This window comes from Trachurus japonicus, chromosome 11 (genome assembly GCF_045865225.1).
Source record: "Trachurus japonicus isolate A0001 chromosome 11, Traja_1.0".
In the NCBI taxonomy this organism is placed as follows: domain Eukaryota; kingdom Metazoa; phylum Chordata; class Actinopteri; order Carangiformes; family Carangidae; genus Trachurus; species Trachurus japonicus.
Window position 1 is genome coordinate 24,112,073 of NC_140917.1, and position 17,472 is coordinate 24,129,544.

At 40.1% G+C, this 17,472-nt stretch overlaps 1 protein-coding gene across 2 annotated transcripts; it reads right to left on the reverse strand.

Annotated features, from left to right (window-relative positions):
- Positions 1–5,937: 5,937 nt before the first annotated feature.
- Positions 5,938–12,681, reverse strand: LOC146978904 (neurensin-1-like). 2 transcript variants are annotated; one of them, XM_085791970.1, is made up of 4 exons: positions 12,403–12,476; positions 8,764–8,846; positions 7,798–7,950; positions 5,938–6,502 (listed from the first exon to the last, which is right to left on the reverse strand). In XM_085791970.1, exons 2-4 carry the CDS (start codon positions 8,821–8,823, stop codon positions 6,089–6,091), a joined length of 627 nt encoding a protein of 208 aa, XP_085648096.1. In that variant the 5' UTR covers positions 8,824–8,846; positions 12,403–12,476; the 3' UTR covers positions 5,938–6,088. The 2 variants fall into 2 exon arrangements, with proteins under 2 accessions (XP_085648096.1, XP_085648095.1); XM_085791969.1 differs by lacking the exon at positions 12,403–12,476 and adding an exon at positions 12,576–12,681 and having other exon boundaries at positions 5,939–6,502.
- Positions 12,682–17,472: the final 4,791 nt, after the last annotated feature.

Genomic DNA, 17,472 nt, shown 5'->3' on the forward strand with positions numbered 1-17,472 from the left:
AAAGCCCTTTGAGACAAACTGTTTGTAAAAACGGGCTATACAAATAAAATTGCCTTGCCTTGCCATTGCCTACCGTGTGCATTGGCTATTGTTCCATTGTCTAGAAGAATATGTTTTTAAGGGAATGGTTTTAAAAGCCTCAACACAATATGAAGAAATATATTAATATAGATTGAGTGGAATATGGTTGACCAATTGATTGATTGCCTCTTTGAGACAGAAACCAGTTACTTTGGTCTTCAGCACAATGAGCAAAAATGCTCATGTGCACCTCTACTCAGTTTGTTAGCATATTGGGCACAGAGCATTCACATTCATAATTGCCTTACATTTGCAGCAACATCACTTAAAATAACCAGAGTAATGATGTGGGTTAACACAACACTGCTCAGCGTAACAGGGCACAGACTGAGAAGTAATCAGGATTAATTTATTTTAAATTAAGTTAATGTTTTTTCTTTGATCTGATCTGATTTCTTAATCAGGGGCAGCTTAATGTTAATTTACTCTACCAACAAGTTCAATAATAGTAATTTCATGGTTGTTCATCCTCTGCTCTGTTCCTGTAAAACAGGCTTTTTACTCTACATTTGTAAATAAAGTGTCTGATTGGAAGATTTAGGGAGGATGCGCTCCTTTTGGCAAGGTGTTTGGTGTGCACCGGATTGTGTGTTATATTTTGTGCTTTTAACATCAGGTAAGCAAAGGTTGATTGGTTGTAGCATGTAGAGAACTTCATATTGGATGTATAGAGAGTACTTTCTAGAATTAACTGAAATGCTGGTGAATTGTACAGTAAATTACAGTAACTTTTACAGTAAAATGATAGTTGATAGAAATATTTAGCAAATGGTCTTCCTCCAAATTGCACCACATGCTCTTAACTGTACACTGTGTGGCCTGCAGCTGAGCATTTCATGGCGATGGAGTGTACAGTACATTGTGCTGCGTGCTCAGATAAGAATTTGGCCATTGCAAATGCTTAGATTGAGTTGCGGTTGTGGAGGGAAATAACATCTCTTCATGTTGAGATGTGTGAAACATCAGCGTGGTCAACCAGAACCATTTCTAGAATTTTGATGAGCTCATTGGCGATGCGAACGCCTGCTGTTGCTTTCACTTGTAATGGAGCCATGTGCATGTTTAGTGTGTATGGAGGGAAATGTTAATTTCAGTATGAAGGCATGTAATGACTAATAGTGATAGTGTGTGACTCTCCTCGCTTCCCCTCTCTTTCTCTAACTTTTATGATCCTCACAATGGTCATATCTCTCTGACAGTGGCATTCATTAAAAAAAAAAAATCATACAATACACATAAAATCCAGTGATATTTTTGTATTCTGCTGTTGTGTTTTTGTGCTGTCACACTATAAGTTAAAGGGTTTAAGATCATTTATTGGACCAAATGTAGATAATAACTCCTTGGCTGCTCCCCAAATGAATCCAAGCTGTGCAAAATTCTGAAGAAAGCACATTAAATCCCCCCAAGAGGTGCACTGAACACACATGAGCAGATACAGATCACTGCGATACTGTGGAAGCACATAAATGCACAAGGCAACAGATGCCATTCTAAGTATGGTAATAAGAAATTGGAGAGGAGGAGGAGGAAGAGGAGGAGGAGGAGGGTGGGTGATGGAGTGAGAATTCAGTAGAGGAGAGGGGAGCAGGAGTGAGGGGCAGGTAGAAACAGAGACAGCAGCAGCTGTATGAATGACTGTCAGATGATAAACATTACCTCACTGACTTGTGAGAACGTGATTGGTGATTGGAGGAATCTGCCGGGATTGACTTTATGCTCTGTTTATGTAGCACAGCAACAGGGAACTCCAAAAATATAATGTGTGATTTCTGTAGCCACTGTCACCTCAATGAAAAACAGTGCAGGACAAAGTGAGAATAGGAAATTGTGTTTTTAAAAAAAAAATAACATTACAGGATCTCAGTCGATGACATCATGTTTACCCTACGAAGCCTCTGCAAACAGAAGGTGAACAATGAACTGATTTTAGTTAGAAATATCTGGACAGGTTTATGATGATAACCAAACTAATAATACTGCACTTACTATCAGAGATACTGCCATGATATATATAGCAGCAGCAATGTGTAAGTTTTGCTACTGCTACATTACCAACTAACATTAGCATTAGCATATAGGTGTGTAATTATAATATCAACTTCCTTGAGTCATAGTTAAAAGCACTCCACTGCATCCTTTTCTCCCAAGCAGCTATAGTCTTGGCCTCTCTTGTCACTTTCTGATAGCCACTCACTGTGGGCACCAATCTTCCCTGAAGATGTAGTGCTGCTATAAGATTGTCTATTATAATCTCCAGTATTATACAGACAGCGATGGTTGAAGTAGCGACAATCACCACCACCTGCTCCCAGCGAGAAACCGTTGTCGGCAGAGGAGGAAACAGAGAGAGATCCTAATGTGAAACCAAGAACAAATTTCCACAACATAGATAATAATGTTCTTAATGAAGAAATTAATGAACCAACAAACCATCATGATCAAAATGTGTTTTGTCTGAAATTCAATTCTTCCAGTTCAAATTCAGTGTCCAGAGTTCCTCCACTGTCACAGCTAGCATCAAAGCCTGATGTCACATCTGCATGTTGAAACAGGACAAATCAACCAATACAGATGTTAATTACAGAGGTTTAAGCTTATTTTTCTTTATAAACTGTACCCCATGAACTTGGTGTATACAAACCATAAATGCACATGCTTACTTTTTGTTTTTGTGTTCTATCCAGGTCCCTCCCTAAGACCAGCTTTCCTGTTAAAATAATTATTGACTCCACACAATAATGAAAACATGTACCATGCAACTGTCTTATTTTTTTTTCTTCAGACTGTCAAAGACGTGTTTTTGTACCCAACCCCACACACGAACTCAAACACATTCCAGCTTTCTATCTGTTTTCCACAGCAGATGAGATGTTACAGTATCATATCAGTGCAGCAGACTCTCAGGCACCCAGCAATACAACACCCCCTCACACACACACACTGGGATGGATGGGTCTGCCAATCAGCCGAGCAGACTGCAGCCCAATCCTCGGCTGTGTGGTTCTCTCCCACAACAGTGTGACTCACACTCGGAGCTTTGCAGTCAGTGGAGCGTATCAGCCTCCATCTTCACAGGAAATGCTGCCACCGCTTCCATTTTTCTATCTCATTATGCACTTACATACACTTGCTAATAAACCGAGCATGCTCAAATCATCCATGCAAACACGCCGCTCAGAGTTTGCGAGCGGCATGTTGACAATGAGGAGAATAGTTCCTGTGATGGTACTGACACTAGTTCATATGCAGGACTAATGTGTTGATTATTTTACCACAGGAAAAACAAAGAAAAGGGGTCAAACATGATATACAAAACATAAGGGCAACCATACATAATAATAGTATTGTTATAATTTATGATAAATTATTTATTTTTTTCTAAAGTGGTCAGAGAGGATCTTTATTATAACATAACATAACCAGAATGTGATGTTTCATAAAAGGTCATAATAATCAGATTGATATAAGATGACATCATTGTGTCACTCCAGTGATAACGTGCTTTGCAACCAGTGGAACGGACATTACAGAAGGTGAAAGCAAAGTCAAATGTGCTGCAAAACAAATACGATTCTGTGTTGTGACCTAGAATAGTGTGTGTGTGTGTGTGTGTGCAGACACAGTGTTTCGATTAGCCAATGTTAGGTGTCCCTCCTGTTGGTTGGCTCGAGTTGGGAGACAAGATGAGATGAGTCACACTCAAAGCTGTGACTCATCTCACCAAAGAAACATGATGTACTCATTCAGACATAAATACACCTCTCTCCCTCTCTCTCCCTCACTCACTCATTCTCTCTCGTTCTCTCTCACGTACACATACTTGTGTGCCTGCCCTCAGCTACACTCCACATTACACAGTCAAATTATATACCAATACATTTTGAAGTTTGCATGTTGTACTCAGTTTTGCAAACATACTCCCCTGACTATATGACTTGTACTTGTAGTTATTTTTTTCCCCGAGCAATCATTGTTCATTATTGTTTGATTTACTGTGTGTTACTGATTGTTCTGCACACACACAATGGAGTTTAATATCTTTCCATGATTAAAAAAAAAAGCTTATGGCTCTAGATGATCATCTTTTAGGAGTTGAGAAACATCTAATGAGGCACATCATAGAAATAGGTTTTATTTTATACTTTGTTCTAAAGTTAAGTGTCACCTACTGTACTGCTAAGGTAACAGCTGTAGTACTCCATACTGTCGTATGTCCAGATCTGAAAACTAAAGACTCAAGCTTGGGTGGCAACACCAAAGAGTGATGTAAAAGCTCTGCAGATAGAGATCATTCAATATTCATTTCTAAAGTGACCATACTGCACTCAGTGGTTACTTTGCGCAGTGAAGAAATAACTACCTGGTAGTAAAAGTGTAATATATATTTTCAGCTTTTTCGGAAACTTTCAATTGGTTTAAAGTCTTTCTCAGTGGATGGACTTGCTTAGTTGTCATAGGAACCAGGGCTCATTATAATACGATACTGTTTGTAAATGGCTAACTTGTCTCCTCTCTTATGTTGTTTTATGTTGTTTTTGTTTTATCTAGCAACTACTGAGAAAAGTATCGAAGCAATTAGCAGTTGAAGATTTTACACAAACTTCTCTCCTAAAGTGCTTCAACTCGCTACATGCTGAATGCTGCTGTGTAGACTTTGTGTGTTTTTCCTCTGTGGTGTCAGAGCTGCATGCAACACTAAATATTACTGACTGCAGGCCATTTTCACACTGTGACAATTCGATGAAATGGAACTACAGACTTATGAAAGTTATGTATGCAGATCACAAGTTTATTTTTGATTCGCCCCAGAGACACTTCACCTTTATTTTACTCCATAATCCTCATCACAGCCAATAACACAATTCAAAAATGAAACAACAATAACAGGGAATTTGTGCAGTAAAAACAGGACATTATTTTTTTCTATTCTTTTTTCTTTCTTTGTGTGTTTTTTTGTTGTTGTTGTTGTTCTTGACTTTTTTTATTTTTATTTTTTTTACATTTTATTCTGATGTGTACGCTCTGTTATTATAACTAATTTGACCAAACAGGAGGACCCAATCAAAACAGATGGCCTCTAAGGTGCCAGTGCAAAATGCCCTCACCTCAGCTCTTCACCACTTACTCACTACTACCGTGTATGCCTATAAACAAAAAATCTGATTGGTGTCAAAATAAAGAGAGGGGGTGTGAGGGACCAATCAGGAAAGGGTCTTTGTTCGGAGTTGAAAATAGAGCACTTGAAGCCCAACTGTTGCCTGGAGACACAGATTGCAGGCAATTACAGAGCCAGATTACAGTGGGGAGAAAATAGGTGATATTGTCAATGAAGCACGAATTTGTGTGAGTGTGTGGGAGTCTGGGTGAGCGGGTGACTGCGAGTGCATGTGACTGTACTGTACATGTGTTGAACACAGCAGGCTGAACATTAGTGTGAATATGTGAAAATGTAGATACAGAATTGTTAATGATTCTGTCTATGTGAGCACCTTTCTGGATGTCCTGTGAGTGTGTGTATATACTCATGCAATATGTTCAACAATGTGGAAAGCTGACATAATTACCATTTAAAAAAATAATGGCTGAAAACATTAAACACTAAAAAAATACAACAAATGCTGTCAAGTATGGAGTAAAAATATAATTTTCCACCATCGGTCATTTTACTCACTATATCTTTAAAATATAAGACTAGTGCACTGCACAAACACAGTCTATGGTCAACAGCTATATTCCTTATATGTAGTGCGAGATGTTGAAGTCTTGGGGCCGCATTTGTAGGTTTTAATATAGATTTATATCTAAAAAAAATTATATTATTATGTACTTTACAAACCTGACAGATGTTCAAAGTTCATTTATGTCTCCCTGTAATATCCAAGATTGTGGCACAACCTCCTGTTGCATGAAAAAACAAACAAACAAAAAATGGTTAAACCTTGTAAATGAGGCCCCTGGACTACGACAACACAAGCCTGTACCAAGTGGCTTAGTCTGGATCTTTTTAAGGAGTGGGCTGCACATTTTCCACTTTGGACAGCGTGACAGGTATCTTCTCTTCCTCAACACCTGGTGGCTTAGTGACCACATCCCCCGGATCCCTGGATCCCCTCCATTTGGACTGCATCTCAGCTCTCCGCTCCCTTTCCTCCGCACCATGGAACAGCCTCTCTTTCAAGTTGGTCCTGGGGAGGATCCAAACAATGACCCCCATCCCCGCCAGGGCCGAGCCCAGGCAGGAGAGCCCGATCCCGGCCGTGGCGCTGAGGTGCAGGCCCCTGTTGAAGCTGACCGCGTGGGTGTCCACGAAGAACAGGTCTCCCTCTCCGAACGACTCGATTTTAGGCGGAGTGGAGTAACCGACAGAGAGGCTGGCCACGCCTGCAGTCAGGATCAGGAGACCCAGGGCCAAGGACACCTGCAGAGGGAGAGACAAACCTGGGGTGGTGATTTGTTCAGTCCCGTGGCACTGTGTGCTCAGTGCTTGTTAGGAAAGGTCAGTTTGTTGTTTGTGATGCAGAAAAATCCAAATTGCCAAATGAGCAGGGGCCTCACATGTAATGCTTCACCTTTACAAATACCACTACACCACCGCCTGTAGTTCATCATACAGAGACAATGGTTTGAAATGCACCGTAAGCACATCAGCACATCAGAAAGAGATCCTTTTTTTATTTCAGTGGTAAAGCTCATCACTGGCAGAGAAAACAAGCAATAACATGTGTCACAGAGTTGACACATCTCTGCCTGACCACCTCCCCGGAGCAACAGTGGGGTCGAGTCCAAATTTAGAGGAACATGGCAAAATGCCTCATATTCTGGATTTTAAGAAATTTCCAACAATTGATTATTCGGGTATTGTTGAAGAGCAGCGACACTCAAGGTTTTTAAATTCACAGTGAGCCTGAGGAGAGCTCTTCACTGAATTAACCTGCAGTCACTGAAGAAGGGGGGTGATAATGGAGCCAGGGTGGGTTAGTGTCAGAGAAACATTATGATACTTTAAAGTTCAAGAGGATACACGTGAAATAGAGGCCGGTTTTACAAGGTTGTCATGTACAACAGGAAAACATTCATTTGAAAAACTTCTCAATGTGTCTAAAAAGTCTCAATATGTCTGGAATATGTTTCATAGAGGGTTGTTTACATGAGCTCAGTAGCTAAGACCATGATTGAATCTGCTCAACCAAAACATTAGCCTGGCTCTCGTCAGACCCTTGTAGTTCCGCAAAGCTATGCTGAGCTCCGCACAAGGGTCTGGGACTGCTCCATAGGCGATTCATTTCAGAAGGCGGGGCCAAAAAAAATCTTGTATGTGATTGGATAAACCACTTGTCCGTTATCTTGTTGACGTGCTACTTCAGCCACTCACTGCGAGCCGCCATTGTTGTTTGACTCAAACAGTCGCTTCAGCGCTACGTCACACCTCAGAAAGTCCCGCCCTGCGATCCTGATTGGTTCATTATTTTTTGCTCCGGGGAAGAAGTTTGCATTGGCCTCGAGTCCAGACCCTTGTGCGAAGCTGAGCGTAGCGCCTCTGGCGTAGCTTTGCGGAACTACAAGGGTCTGGCGAGAGCCAGGCTACCAAAACATAGCTATTTTATGTGACTTTCCTGATAATTTTTTATTAAACATTCAACAGGGGGACAAAAAGGAAATCTAAGTTATGGGCAATGAATCAATCTAAAAAAACAAAACAAAACAAAGCTTCACCTTCCAGACTGCTGAGTTCCACCACAGGGCTGACCTCTGGCTCTGGACGAACCCATGATCCTCTGGGTCTCTCTCCCACATGGAGGATGAGCACTCCTCGTAGAAGTGGTGCAGATAGGAACGAACCCCAAAATGCAGACAGCTAGAACCTGCCTGGAGGACAGAGAGGCCAAAGAAATGACATGCAGTCCTCCATGATGACCTTTGACCTGCACTGTACAGCAGCTCTGTCTCATTTGAAGAGCAGTTAAAGGTCCCATGTTGAATAAAGTGAGATTTTCATGATGATTTTTCATGTTCATGTTTCACATTTTTTGGTATGAAAACCTCAGTCCACAGAGAAATACACATAGTCTGTTATTCAGAAACAGAGCCTTAAAACAAGCAGTCATGACTTCTGTAACATTGTGATGTCACAACAAAGCAGTATTTGCCCTCACTAAGCCCCGCCCACTGAGACCTACTGTTTACTCTTGCAGGACTTGGTTTCACTGAGTTTTTACCTGAAATCTGGCATATTTCTATTTATTTCCTCACCCAGAAAACCGTCAGCCTATCAGAAGAAAAGCTCAAAGCTCCTTTGATTGGCTTACTGTTTTCTTCCAATTGGTCAGGAGAGATAACATCACAAAAAAACACTTCCAATGAAAAAAACTCATGTTGTAGAAAAAACCTATAACAGCTTTTATGTCCTGTCTGAGATAATGGATGAGTGTGATACATTACCACGAGGATAAAGCACTATGTAGGAGAAAGTGCCCTTATTATAGAGTACGTTTGGAGAATGTGGGCTGTAAAATAAAGCAGCCAGCTCTGATACCCTGTGTGTAGAATGTATCTACCCTGTAATGTCTGGGCTCTTACCTCAAATATGATCAAACTATATCAAATATCCTCTCTACACCAGTCAATGCTGATCATAAGACTCTTGTAGCTGAAAGAAAATCAAATAAAACCTGAGCTCACCTCACTCCCGGAGGATTCTCCTCCTGAGCCAGAGACACAGGGCTCGGAGCACAGCGCCATCACACCGTACACACCTTGTACACCTGCGGTAAACATCCACATACATAGTTAACTGGAGCATGTTGAGACTCCTGAAGACATTGATATGTATACGTGTCGGCCGGCCGGCTGCTGTAACACAAACACTGTTCATCTGCTGAATATGGATTTCCCTCAATAAAAGCCTCCCTCCCTCCAGAGATCCCTCATAAATCTTGGCCAGTGTCGTCAGGTCGCCCCGGTTATTGTTGCTGCATGTGAACAATTGGCGGCTGCCGTGGCCCTGAGGTAGCTCCATCACCACCCACGGATGAATCACACATATGCAAGTGTGAGCACACACTGTATTCTTCCTCATACAGTATGCACACATGTCCCTCCGCTGTTATCCTCCCGAGGCGGTTTGATTGATTTCTTTCATTCTTCGCCTTCAAACGGTTTCTCTAAGCGGCCACACACGCCTGGTCTCCATCTCCACCGTACAGTGAGATCAACCCGACTGCGGGTTTCAAATATAATCCTGAAAACTAGATCAGCAATCACTGGAGGAGAACATCCAGCTCAGATGATGTTAGGTCTTTACTCTCCTCCAGTGCTGGAAGCTTGAACCTGACAGACTGAGTTCTCACTGAACTGTTCAACAAACAGCCTTTTTGTGTTGAACATTGAGGAAGAACTAAAAAATTAACGCACAAACATAGTAAACTTTTAATGCCAATGAAATGAAAGGAAGCTGAAGAAAGATTATACAAGTAAAGTAGATAAACAGAACTCTTTGTGCTACAAATTAGACATGAATTACCTTCTGCAGTTTGTACTTTTACCTTCTTGCATAAGTCTCTTAGAAACTGCACAAATCACACAATCCTGGAAATAGAAAACTGAATATGGCCAAACTTCATTAAAAGCATCTGATTTTCTTTTTTTTATAGTATTGACATTTACTTTTACTTTTCCTCGCAAAGGGAAATGATCTGACCTTTAGTAGTTTCATTCATGATGGATGTTAACACAATCAGAAGTTTGACTTCACAAGAAAATGAGGTATGGACATCGTCCATAACTGACATAATTGCAATGGAAAAACGTATTGCTTTAAAGTAAACATGTGGAGCATTGATTAGAGTCTCCAGACACAATTAATAAAATGTTGTAATGAAGCTTTAAAGCATTTGTACATTATTTCCATTTCATGCTATTTTAAACTGCAATTCCACTGCAGGTGAGAGGTTAAATCTGAATACTCTCTGTAATTTAATTAAAGTGCTGCAAACACATTAATGTGCCAGTCATAACTGTCTAATAAAGTCCCAGGCTGCATAATGAGTACAATAACTTCATTATACCTTAAAGCAGATATCAGTGGCACGGCCGTTTCGGCTAATGCTGTGTTCAAGGCAGGCTTTTGAAACCGTAAGTTACAGCTTCAAGTCACAACTACGACTTGGTAGCGTTCCAGGTAACCCGTAGCTCGTGTTTTTACCGTCCTGTTGTCTGTGAAAGTTCCCTATAACGGCCACTCGTAACTTCCGACCCGTGAACTCGTACCAGATCGAACTGGTATGACTTCACAGGAAGGAAAAACACAAAGTACGAGTTTCCTTGAACGCACCATGAGTTAGCAGCCCCCGCCCTTGTCAGGCATCAATTGGTCCTCGTGCTACGTCACCACATTCACGTGCATCCCTTGGCTGCACACACAGCCCTTCATGCCGTTCTCTCCCCTCATTGGATAACACTTGTATCCCACAAGGAAAATTTTCTCCTCGGGTTACAGCAGAGCAGAGTGACGGAGAGACTCGTGTTTAGGCTGAAATACTTCATGTAAGTGATTGCTGACGGAAAATAGGACTATTTAGGACTTATATTAACAAAAACATTCCACTGATATCTGCTTTAAATACTTTTTTCTTCTTTTTTAACTTGGGAAGAGGGGATTTCATGTTATTATTCAGGTACTCTTAAGTAAAGGAAGAAGGTATTTCTCCAAACCCTAAGTGATTCAGAGTATTGGTTATTATGAATTATAAACATTAAATAATCTATAACACATAACCATACTTAATGAGTTATAATGCAGTTATAGCACTGCATAACAATAGTTATAAACACTCACACATGATCATAATGTTTTATAACAATAAGCATAACACACTAGAAAGCATTTTATCATGACTTATAAGGTCAGGTATTATAAAATACATTATAATTGTTAGTAACTCGCTGACAATGCCCACATGGAAAATGCATTATAAATATAGTTATAATGTGTTATAATTTGCTTATAGACGTGTATAACTATAAACACTCATAAATTATCATAAGACTTTATAACAATAAGCATAACACATTATAGAGCATTTTATAATGGCTTATAAGGTCAAGTAGTAAAGCTCTATAATGTGATATGTGTATTGTTATAAAGCCTTATGATAATTTATGAGTGTTTATAATGATAGTTATACACGTTTATAAGCCAATTATAACACATTATAACTATATTTAATGCATTTTTGATGTGGGCATTGTCAGTGAGTTACTAACAGTTATAACTTATTATAATACCTGACCTTATAAGTCATGATAAAATTCTTTCTAGTGTGTTATGATTATTGTTATAAAGTATTATGATCATTTATGAGTGTTTATAACTATAGTTATACAGTGCTATAACTGCATTATAACTCATTATAAGTATGGTTATAATGCGTTATAGAGATAGGCGTCAAGTAAAGTGTTACCATAATTACTAATAATCTAATAATAAAATTTGATTCATTAGCGTAATGCTATTATTATAAGTGGTCATTGCTCAATGTTTTCTCATATTTCTACACCATTACAATTCAGAAGGAGATTAAACCAGCTCCATCCATCTCAGGCAGCTTCATGCTGCTACAATGATGCACCAGTCATTTACAATAAGAAACTGGCAGCACTTAGTACATCATCTACTTTTACTTTGGATCCTGGTTCAGCTGATAATACTGCACTTTACTTAAAATGCAGGACTTTTACTTGGAATGCAGTATTATTAACATGCGATTTGTTTTTGTTTTACTATGGTACAGGCTCTGAATACTTACTTAAATAAATTAAGACATGGAGACATGGAGACATGGAGCACTAAGTGGTGACTCACAGTGATGGGGGCAGAGTTAGGCTGTGATTACGTTTTCTAATTAGGCTTCAATGATATTAACACACTCAAAAATGAGTGGTTAGAGGTTTGGTCCTAATTCAAATCAGATGATGAGTGTGTCGCCAGAGCGCTGTCCATGGTGCTGCCAAGTTTCCAAAAACTTTCATCCTGACTCAGACGAGCTGAGTCCACATCCAGTTTAAACACAATAGCATTATTAGTGTTCCTTTTTCACTTACATTGATACAGTCCATAAATGCAACAGGATGTATTCATTTTAACTGGTTTGTGCGGGATTTATTATATATACTGGATATATATGACATGTAAATATATATTTATAATAAAGCCTAAAATGAGAATGAAAGACGTTAGATCCGAGTTGGCCTGGTCAAATGCTGTCTAGATCAATCAGAAGACATGATTTCATTTCATCTCAGCTCAGACATGAACTACACCGCCAGCACTGGGCTCCAGTGAGTCATCGCGGCCATGCAAGCCTCTCAGTCCTCCTCACACTTTTTCTCCGTCGCACTTACAAACAGCTGAGTTTCTCCGGTTATGTCCTCAGTCTCCTCCCTCCAACTCTAACCCACTTCGCTACCGGACAAAGCGCTCGATCGCGTCTTACCCCCCTGGCCGGAGTGCTCGCTCGTCTCACTGGGGATCCATGTGCTCTCGGACCGGTGGATCTCCAAAGCTGCTGCTGCTGCTGCTGATGTGAATCAGTTCAAGACACTGAGCATGCGCTGGGATGGTGAGAAAAAATAAAAACAAACGGTGATAGCGATATGACATCTGCTCTCGTTATCTATCTGTTTCACACACACTCACTCACAATGGGCTTAACTTTCTGTGGGGATTAAGACCCTCTTCTTCTTTAGTGGTGACACTTTAAATGTTCTTTTAAAATTCAGATGAGGACTCTTGATGATCTTCAAAAAGGTTATTACTGTTGCTTTTAAGCCACCACGTCTGATGAGCCTTCAGGATCACAGTGCTGCATCTATTCCCCAATTCTTTATTTTCTATTCTATATTAGCAATCACTGCAAAAACCATACAGAAAATGTGAAGAGGGTATAAAATGTCAAATCTGTGTCTATATGGCACAGAGAATTACGGCATTAGCCTCTCTGAAGTCACTACTTGGATCCATGGATCCACTTTGCGCCTGAAGTAGTATTTAGTGGTATTACTGTATATGAAAACCAGATTAAGACCCCTATATATTTATTCATATAGTCTAGGTCTGTCTAGCACTGCTGTAAGTTATTCAGCTGGGCTGAGCTGTTTGAAACCCACCCTCTGGCACATCCTGCACCTGTCTAGATATTATCCCTTTGAAGTTTGTTTAGTCTGAAGGCTTTTTTGGTGTTTGGCCACAGGTGCTTTTGAGTTGGTTTAAACTTTTCTTAAGTGACCTCATCTTGAACCCTTGGCCACTTCAAACCACCTCTAAGTAAATACTGCCAGCCAAGAGTTTTCTTCGTGAACTGTGGCTGAAAGGATGTGGACCTGGTCCATATGATATCTGCTCTGAGGATGTTGTTTTTCAGAATTTGTTCCACATAAATGAAAGTGTAATGCTACAGAGGACAGTGACATTTGAACCAGTGCTGTGCTCTGAACTTTGTAGCAGTTTGGTAGCTACCAGCCCTTTCCTGTTGTGACATCACGTGCATTAAGTGCATTAAAAATGAATTCTTTGAAGTTTGTGTTGAAGAACTTGACTTGCCTTTTCCCGTAAAATAACAGTAAAGAACTGGCAGCTGGGTTGCCATACTGTAAAATTTACAGTTTTTTACCATCACGACTGTTAATGAAAAATACAGTATGAGACTGTTTTTTATTATAAAAACAGTAAACAACTGACAGAGGGTAGTGTAGTTTCGGTTAAATTTCCCACAATGCAAAAAATACAACATGATAGCGTGATTTAGATGGTTTGGATGAATGATCAGCGGTAAAGTGCTGTATTTTAGGAAAACAGAATAGTTCTGTTAAAAGTGGGTTAGGGTAACAATAAATTACCAAAATTTCACAGTTTTTTGTTTATATTGACAGTAGAGTGATGTATTCAGAAATAACAGGTTAATACTGTTGGAATTCTGCTGTAAATTACCAGCAATTGCTTACAGATCAGGGCCCTAACCTGAACCTCCACACAACAGCTGGATGAACTGGAGTGTGAGCCAGGGTCGAAAGTAACATTTTTCAAATAAATGTAATTTAAAAAGATAGTATTAGAGAGAGAGAGACATTTTTTTGTTGTGATCACCATCTCATATGTGTTCTCTATCAATACCAGGTGTTATTTTGTAAAAATGTGAAACGACGTCGGTGTAATTTGACTTTGAAGAGAAGCTGCGCTTTGTTACTTTCGTCCCTCACGGCAGGGACAAAAGTAACAGGGGGGTGGGTCAAAAGTAACACGACAATATAAACTGGACTTGTTCATATTTTTCTTGTTTTTATTTAAAATGTCTGACAATGCTCTTGTAAATATGTGATTACAAACATATTGTGACCTTTATCTTATTTAAAAATAGGATTAAAGCAGAAGTAAGTGATATATTTGTGTTAATATTCATAGGTTGCAGTGACGTCACGTCGAAGGGACCGCCGCCATATTTGTGTCCGATTTTGACAGGTCTCCTCATATTACAGCATGCAAACCGCAGGATGGAAATGACAGTTTCTTAACAAAATGACAGGGTTTCATACATCCTGTCTGGGTTTATATCTCTATAACAACAGACAAACTCTATATTATCCTACTTATTACACAGTTTATGAATTAATTAATTAATTTGAGACGTACTGTTGATCAAAGTCCTTAGTCCGGTCACTTCTCCGCTGTTTGCTCCTCACCCTCCTCTCGGTCGACTCGTGTGTAGTTGTTTTTTGATAATCAATCAGTAGATTGATGAATTATCATGTAAATGTTACGATGTGCGCATTTATGTAGTGCTGTCTGTCATAAGAGATGACGGTTTGGGACACGTTTGTGTCACGGACTCGGGGTGGCACAGACACAGCTGGTCACAGCTGTGACACTGCGCTGGCCCGTCCGCTCTGTCTGCTCTGTCCGCTCTGATCGCAGGTTTGGTTTCCAGCAGCGGTGAGGGAGGCAGAGAGCCTCCACTCTCCCTCTAACAAGCTACAAGTCATTTTTCTAACGTCACAATTAAGTTAGTCTGAAGCTGGTAAAAATGAAACACAAGGTAAAAATCCTTGATAGTTCTTCTGCCCTGCTCCGCTGATCAGGGCGGCGTCCCTAGCAACGGCCCGTTTTACTTAGCAACGATCTGTTATACAGAAATAAAAGACTGAATGCAGAATCAGTGAGTAATTAATAAGAAAGTAATCAAAATGCAGAATTCAATATATCCATGTTATTAAAAAAAAAGTGAATCCCCTCTTTTTGTGAGACTTGTCACAGCCCATGCGGCCACTGATAGACTGCCTGCAGTCAACTATTTATTCCGCCTATAACTTTACGTCTTTTGGGATGGAATAAAACTGCAGTCCGGGGTTTCTTTGGCGACTGCTATCACAGTCAACAGCACAATATAATCCTGGCATCTTTAAAATAACGTCAATTTTCGGTCTCTTGCTGATTTCCTCCTACTACTCCACTTGTTCTGGTAACGTGACATGCTGTGATCTGTGCCCAGATTGCCCTGATTCGGACACAAATATGGCGGCGCAGAAACACAGTGACGTCATGTGAATCTAATGAATAAGTCTTAAATAGTTCTATCTTCCGACAGCAATCACTTACATAGAGTGTTTGGACTGAAACACGGGTCTCTCAGTCCCTCTGCTCTGCTCTGAGCCGAAGAGAAAACATTTATCGTATCCTACAGTTTTTATCCAATGAGGAGAGAGAACGGCATGCAGGGCTGTGTGTGCAGCCAAGGAACGCCGTGAATGTGGCGACGTAGCGACAAGGACTGTTATGGTGCGTTCAAGGAAACTCGTATTTTTCCGACCGTGAAGTGGTACCAGTTCGATCTGGTACGAGTTCACCGGTCGGAAGTTACGAGTGGCCGTTATAGTGACTTTCACCGGTAAAACAGGTCGGAAAAAACACGAGTGGGTTGCCTGAAACGCTACAAAGTCGTAAGTTGTGACTTGAAGCTGTAATTTACGATTTCAAAAGCCTGCCTGGAACGCAGCATTAGCGAAAACGACCGGACCACTTACTTCTGCTTTAAATTACATTTTTAGAACGAACAATCAATGACGCTCATTTGCATTTTTTTTTTTACATTTGTAGATCGCTTATTAGCATGCTGATTTTCTCTAAATTCCTGCTATTTTCTCTAAATTACAGTGTGAATTGGTGTTAAATAAAATTTATTAACTTTTTTTTTTACTATACTACACCTTGGGACTTGGTCAGAACAGATCTTTTGCCTGCTCCTGCTGACAGCCTGTTGTCCTGGTCCACTATGACTGGACCACCATGATCCACTGGTCATGCCCTCCTGCACTTCTCCACTTATATACAGTCACATTGTTTACGTTGTGTGTTTTAATCCCTCCCGTAGCACGGTGACACGTTTTTGTTTTTTTTTGCACAGAATTGCTCATTGTTAATGTGCAGAGGGACGAAAGTAACGTCCTCCAGCGACTCCCGACACTCAAACCTGAGCTGCTTCTATACTGAAAAACTCAAACTCAACTCAGTCAAACTTTAGGATGTGTTAGAGGACTAATTAATGTGTCTAACCATCATAATTATAACACCTGAAATGGTAAACACAGCTGATCAACCCAAAAAAAATACCGCTCAGACGAATTTACTTTTCGTCACTGAAAACAGGTTCTTGAATGTAACTCGGTCAATGTCAGACATATTCTTAAGATTTTTTGCAGTTCTGTTAGGTCCTGCATGATATACATACTGACCAAGTTAGACATTTGAGACTTGTATTTGTTACTTTCGTCCCGCGTTACTTTCGACCCTGCTCTCCCCTACTGTTAAACTGGAGAAGATCCCAGAGGCCAGGTTCAGAAAGCCTTCCCAGGTTCAGAATGGAAACTGTCAAAGGGACAACTCATCAGTCTCACCCATAAAGATGGTGCACTACTCAGCCATTTGTACGTCTGAGTCAGAGAAAGTCATCCAGATGTTAACGCCTGGGCTGTGACATTTACCAGTGGAAGAAATGAAATGATGCTATTGGTTTGTATGACCATAGGAAATGTAAGATTCACTGTTTTTCAAGCTTAACTCATATTGGGAATTAAAAGCTGGAATATTTAATATTCGGTTACTTTAATTATAAAAATCAGTCTCTTGTGAGGCCCTGCAGCTGAGTGGAAGTGTAATACTAAATCACAGCGCTAACCTTTAAAAGTAGCATGTAAGTGCCCCTGGTTTTAAATGTTCACAAATCATATATAGGTGTAATGTTCAGGTGTCACCATGTAATCTTCTAGATCTCACCATAACCTATTAAATCCAGGATCCCATATTTCATGACAGTAGTTTAAAGATCCCTTCAAGACATGTTT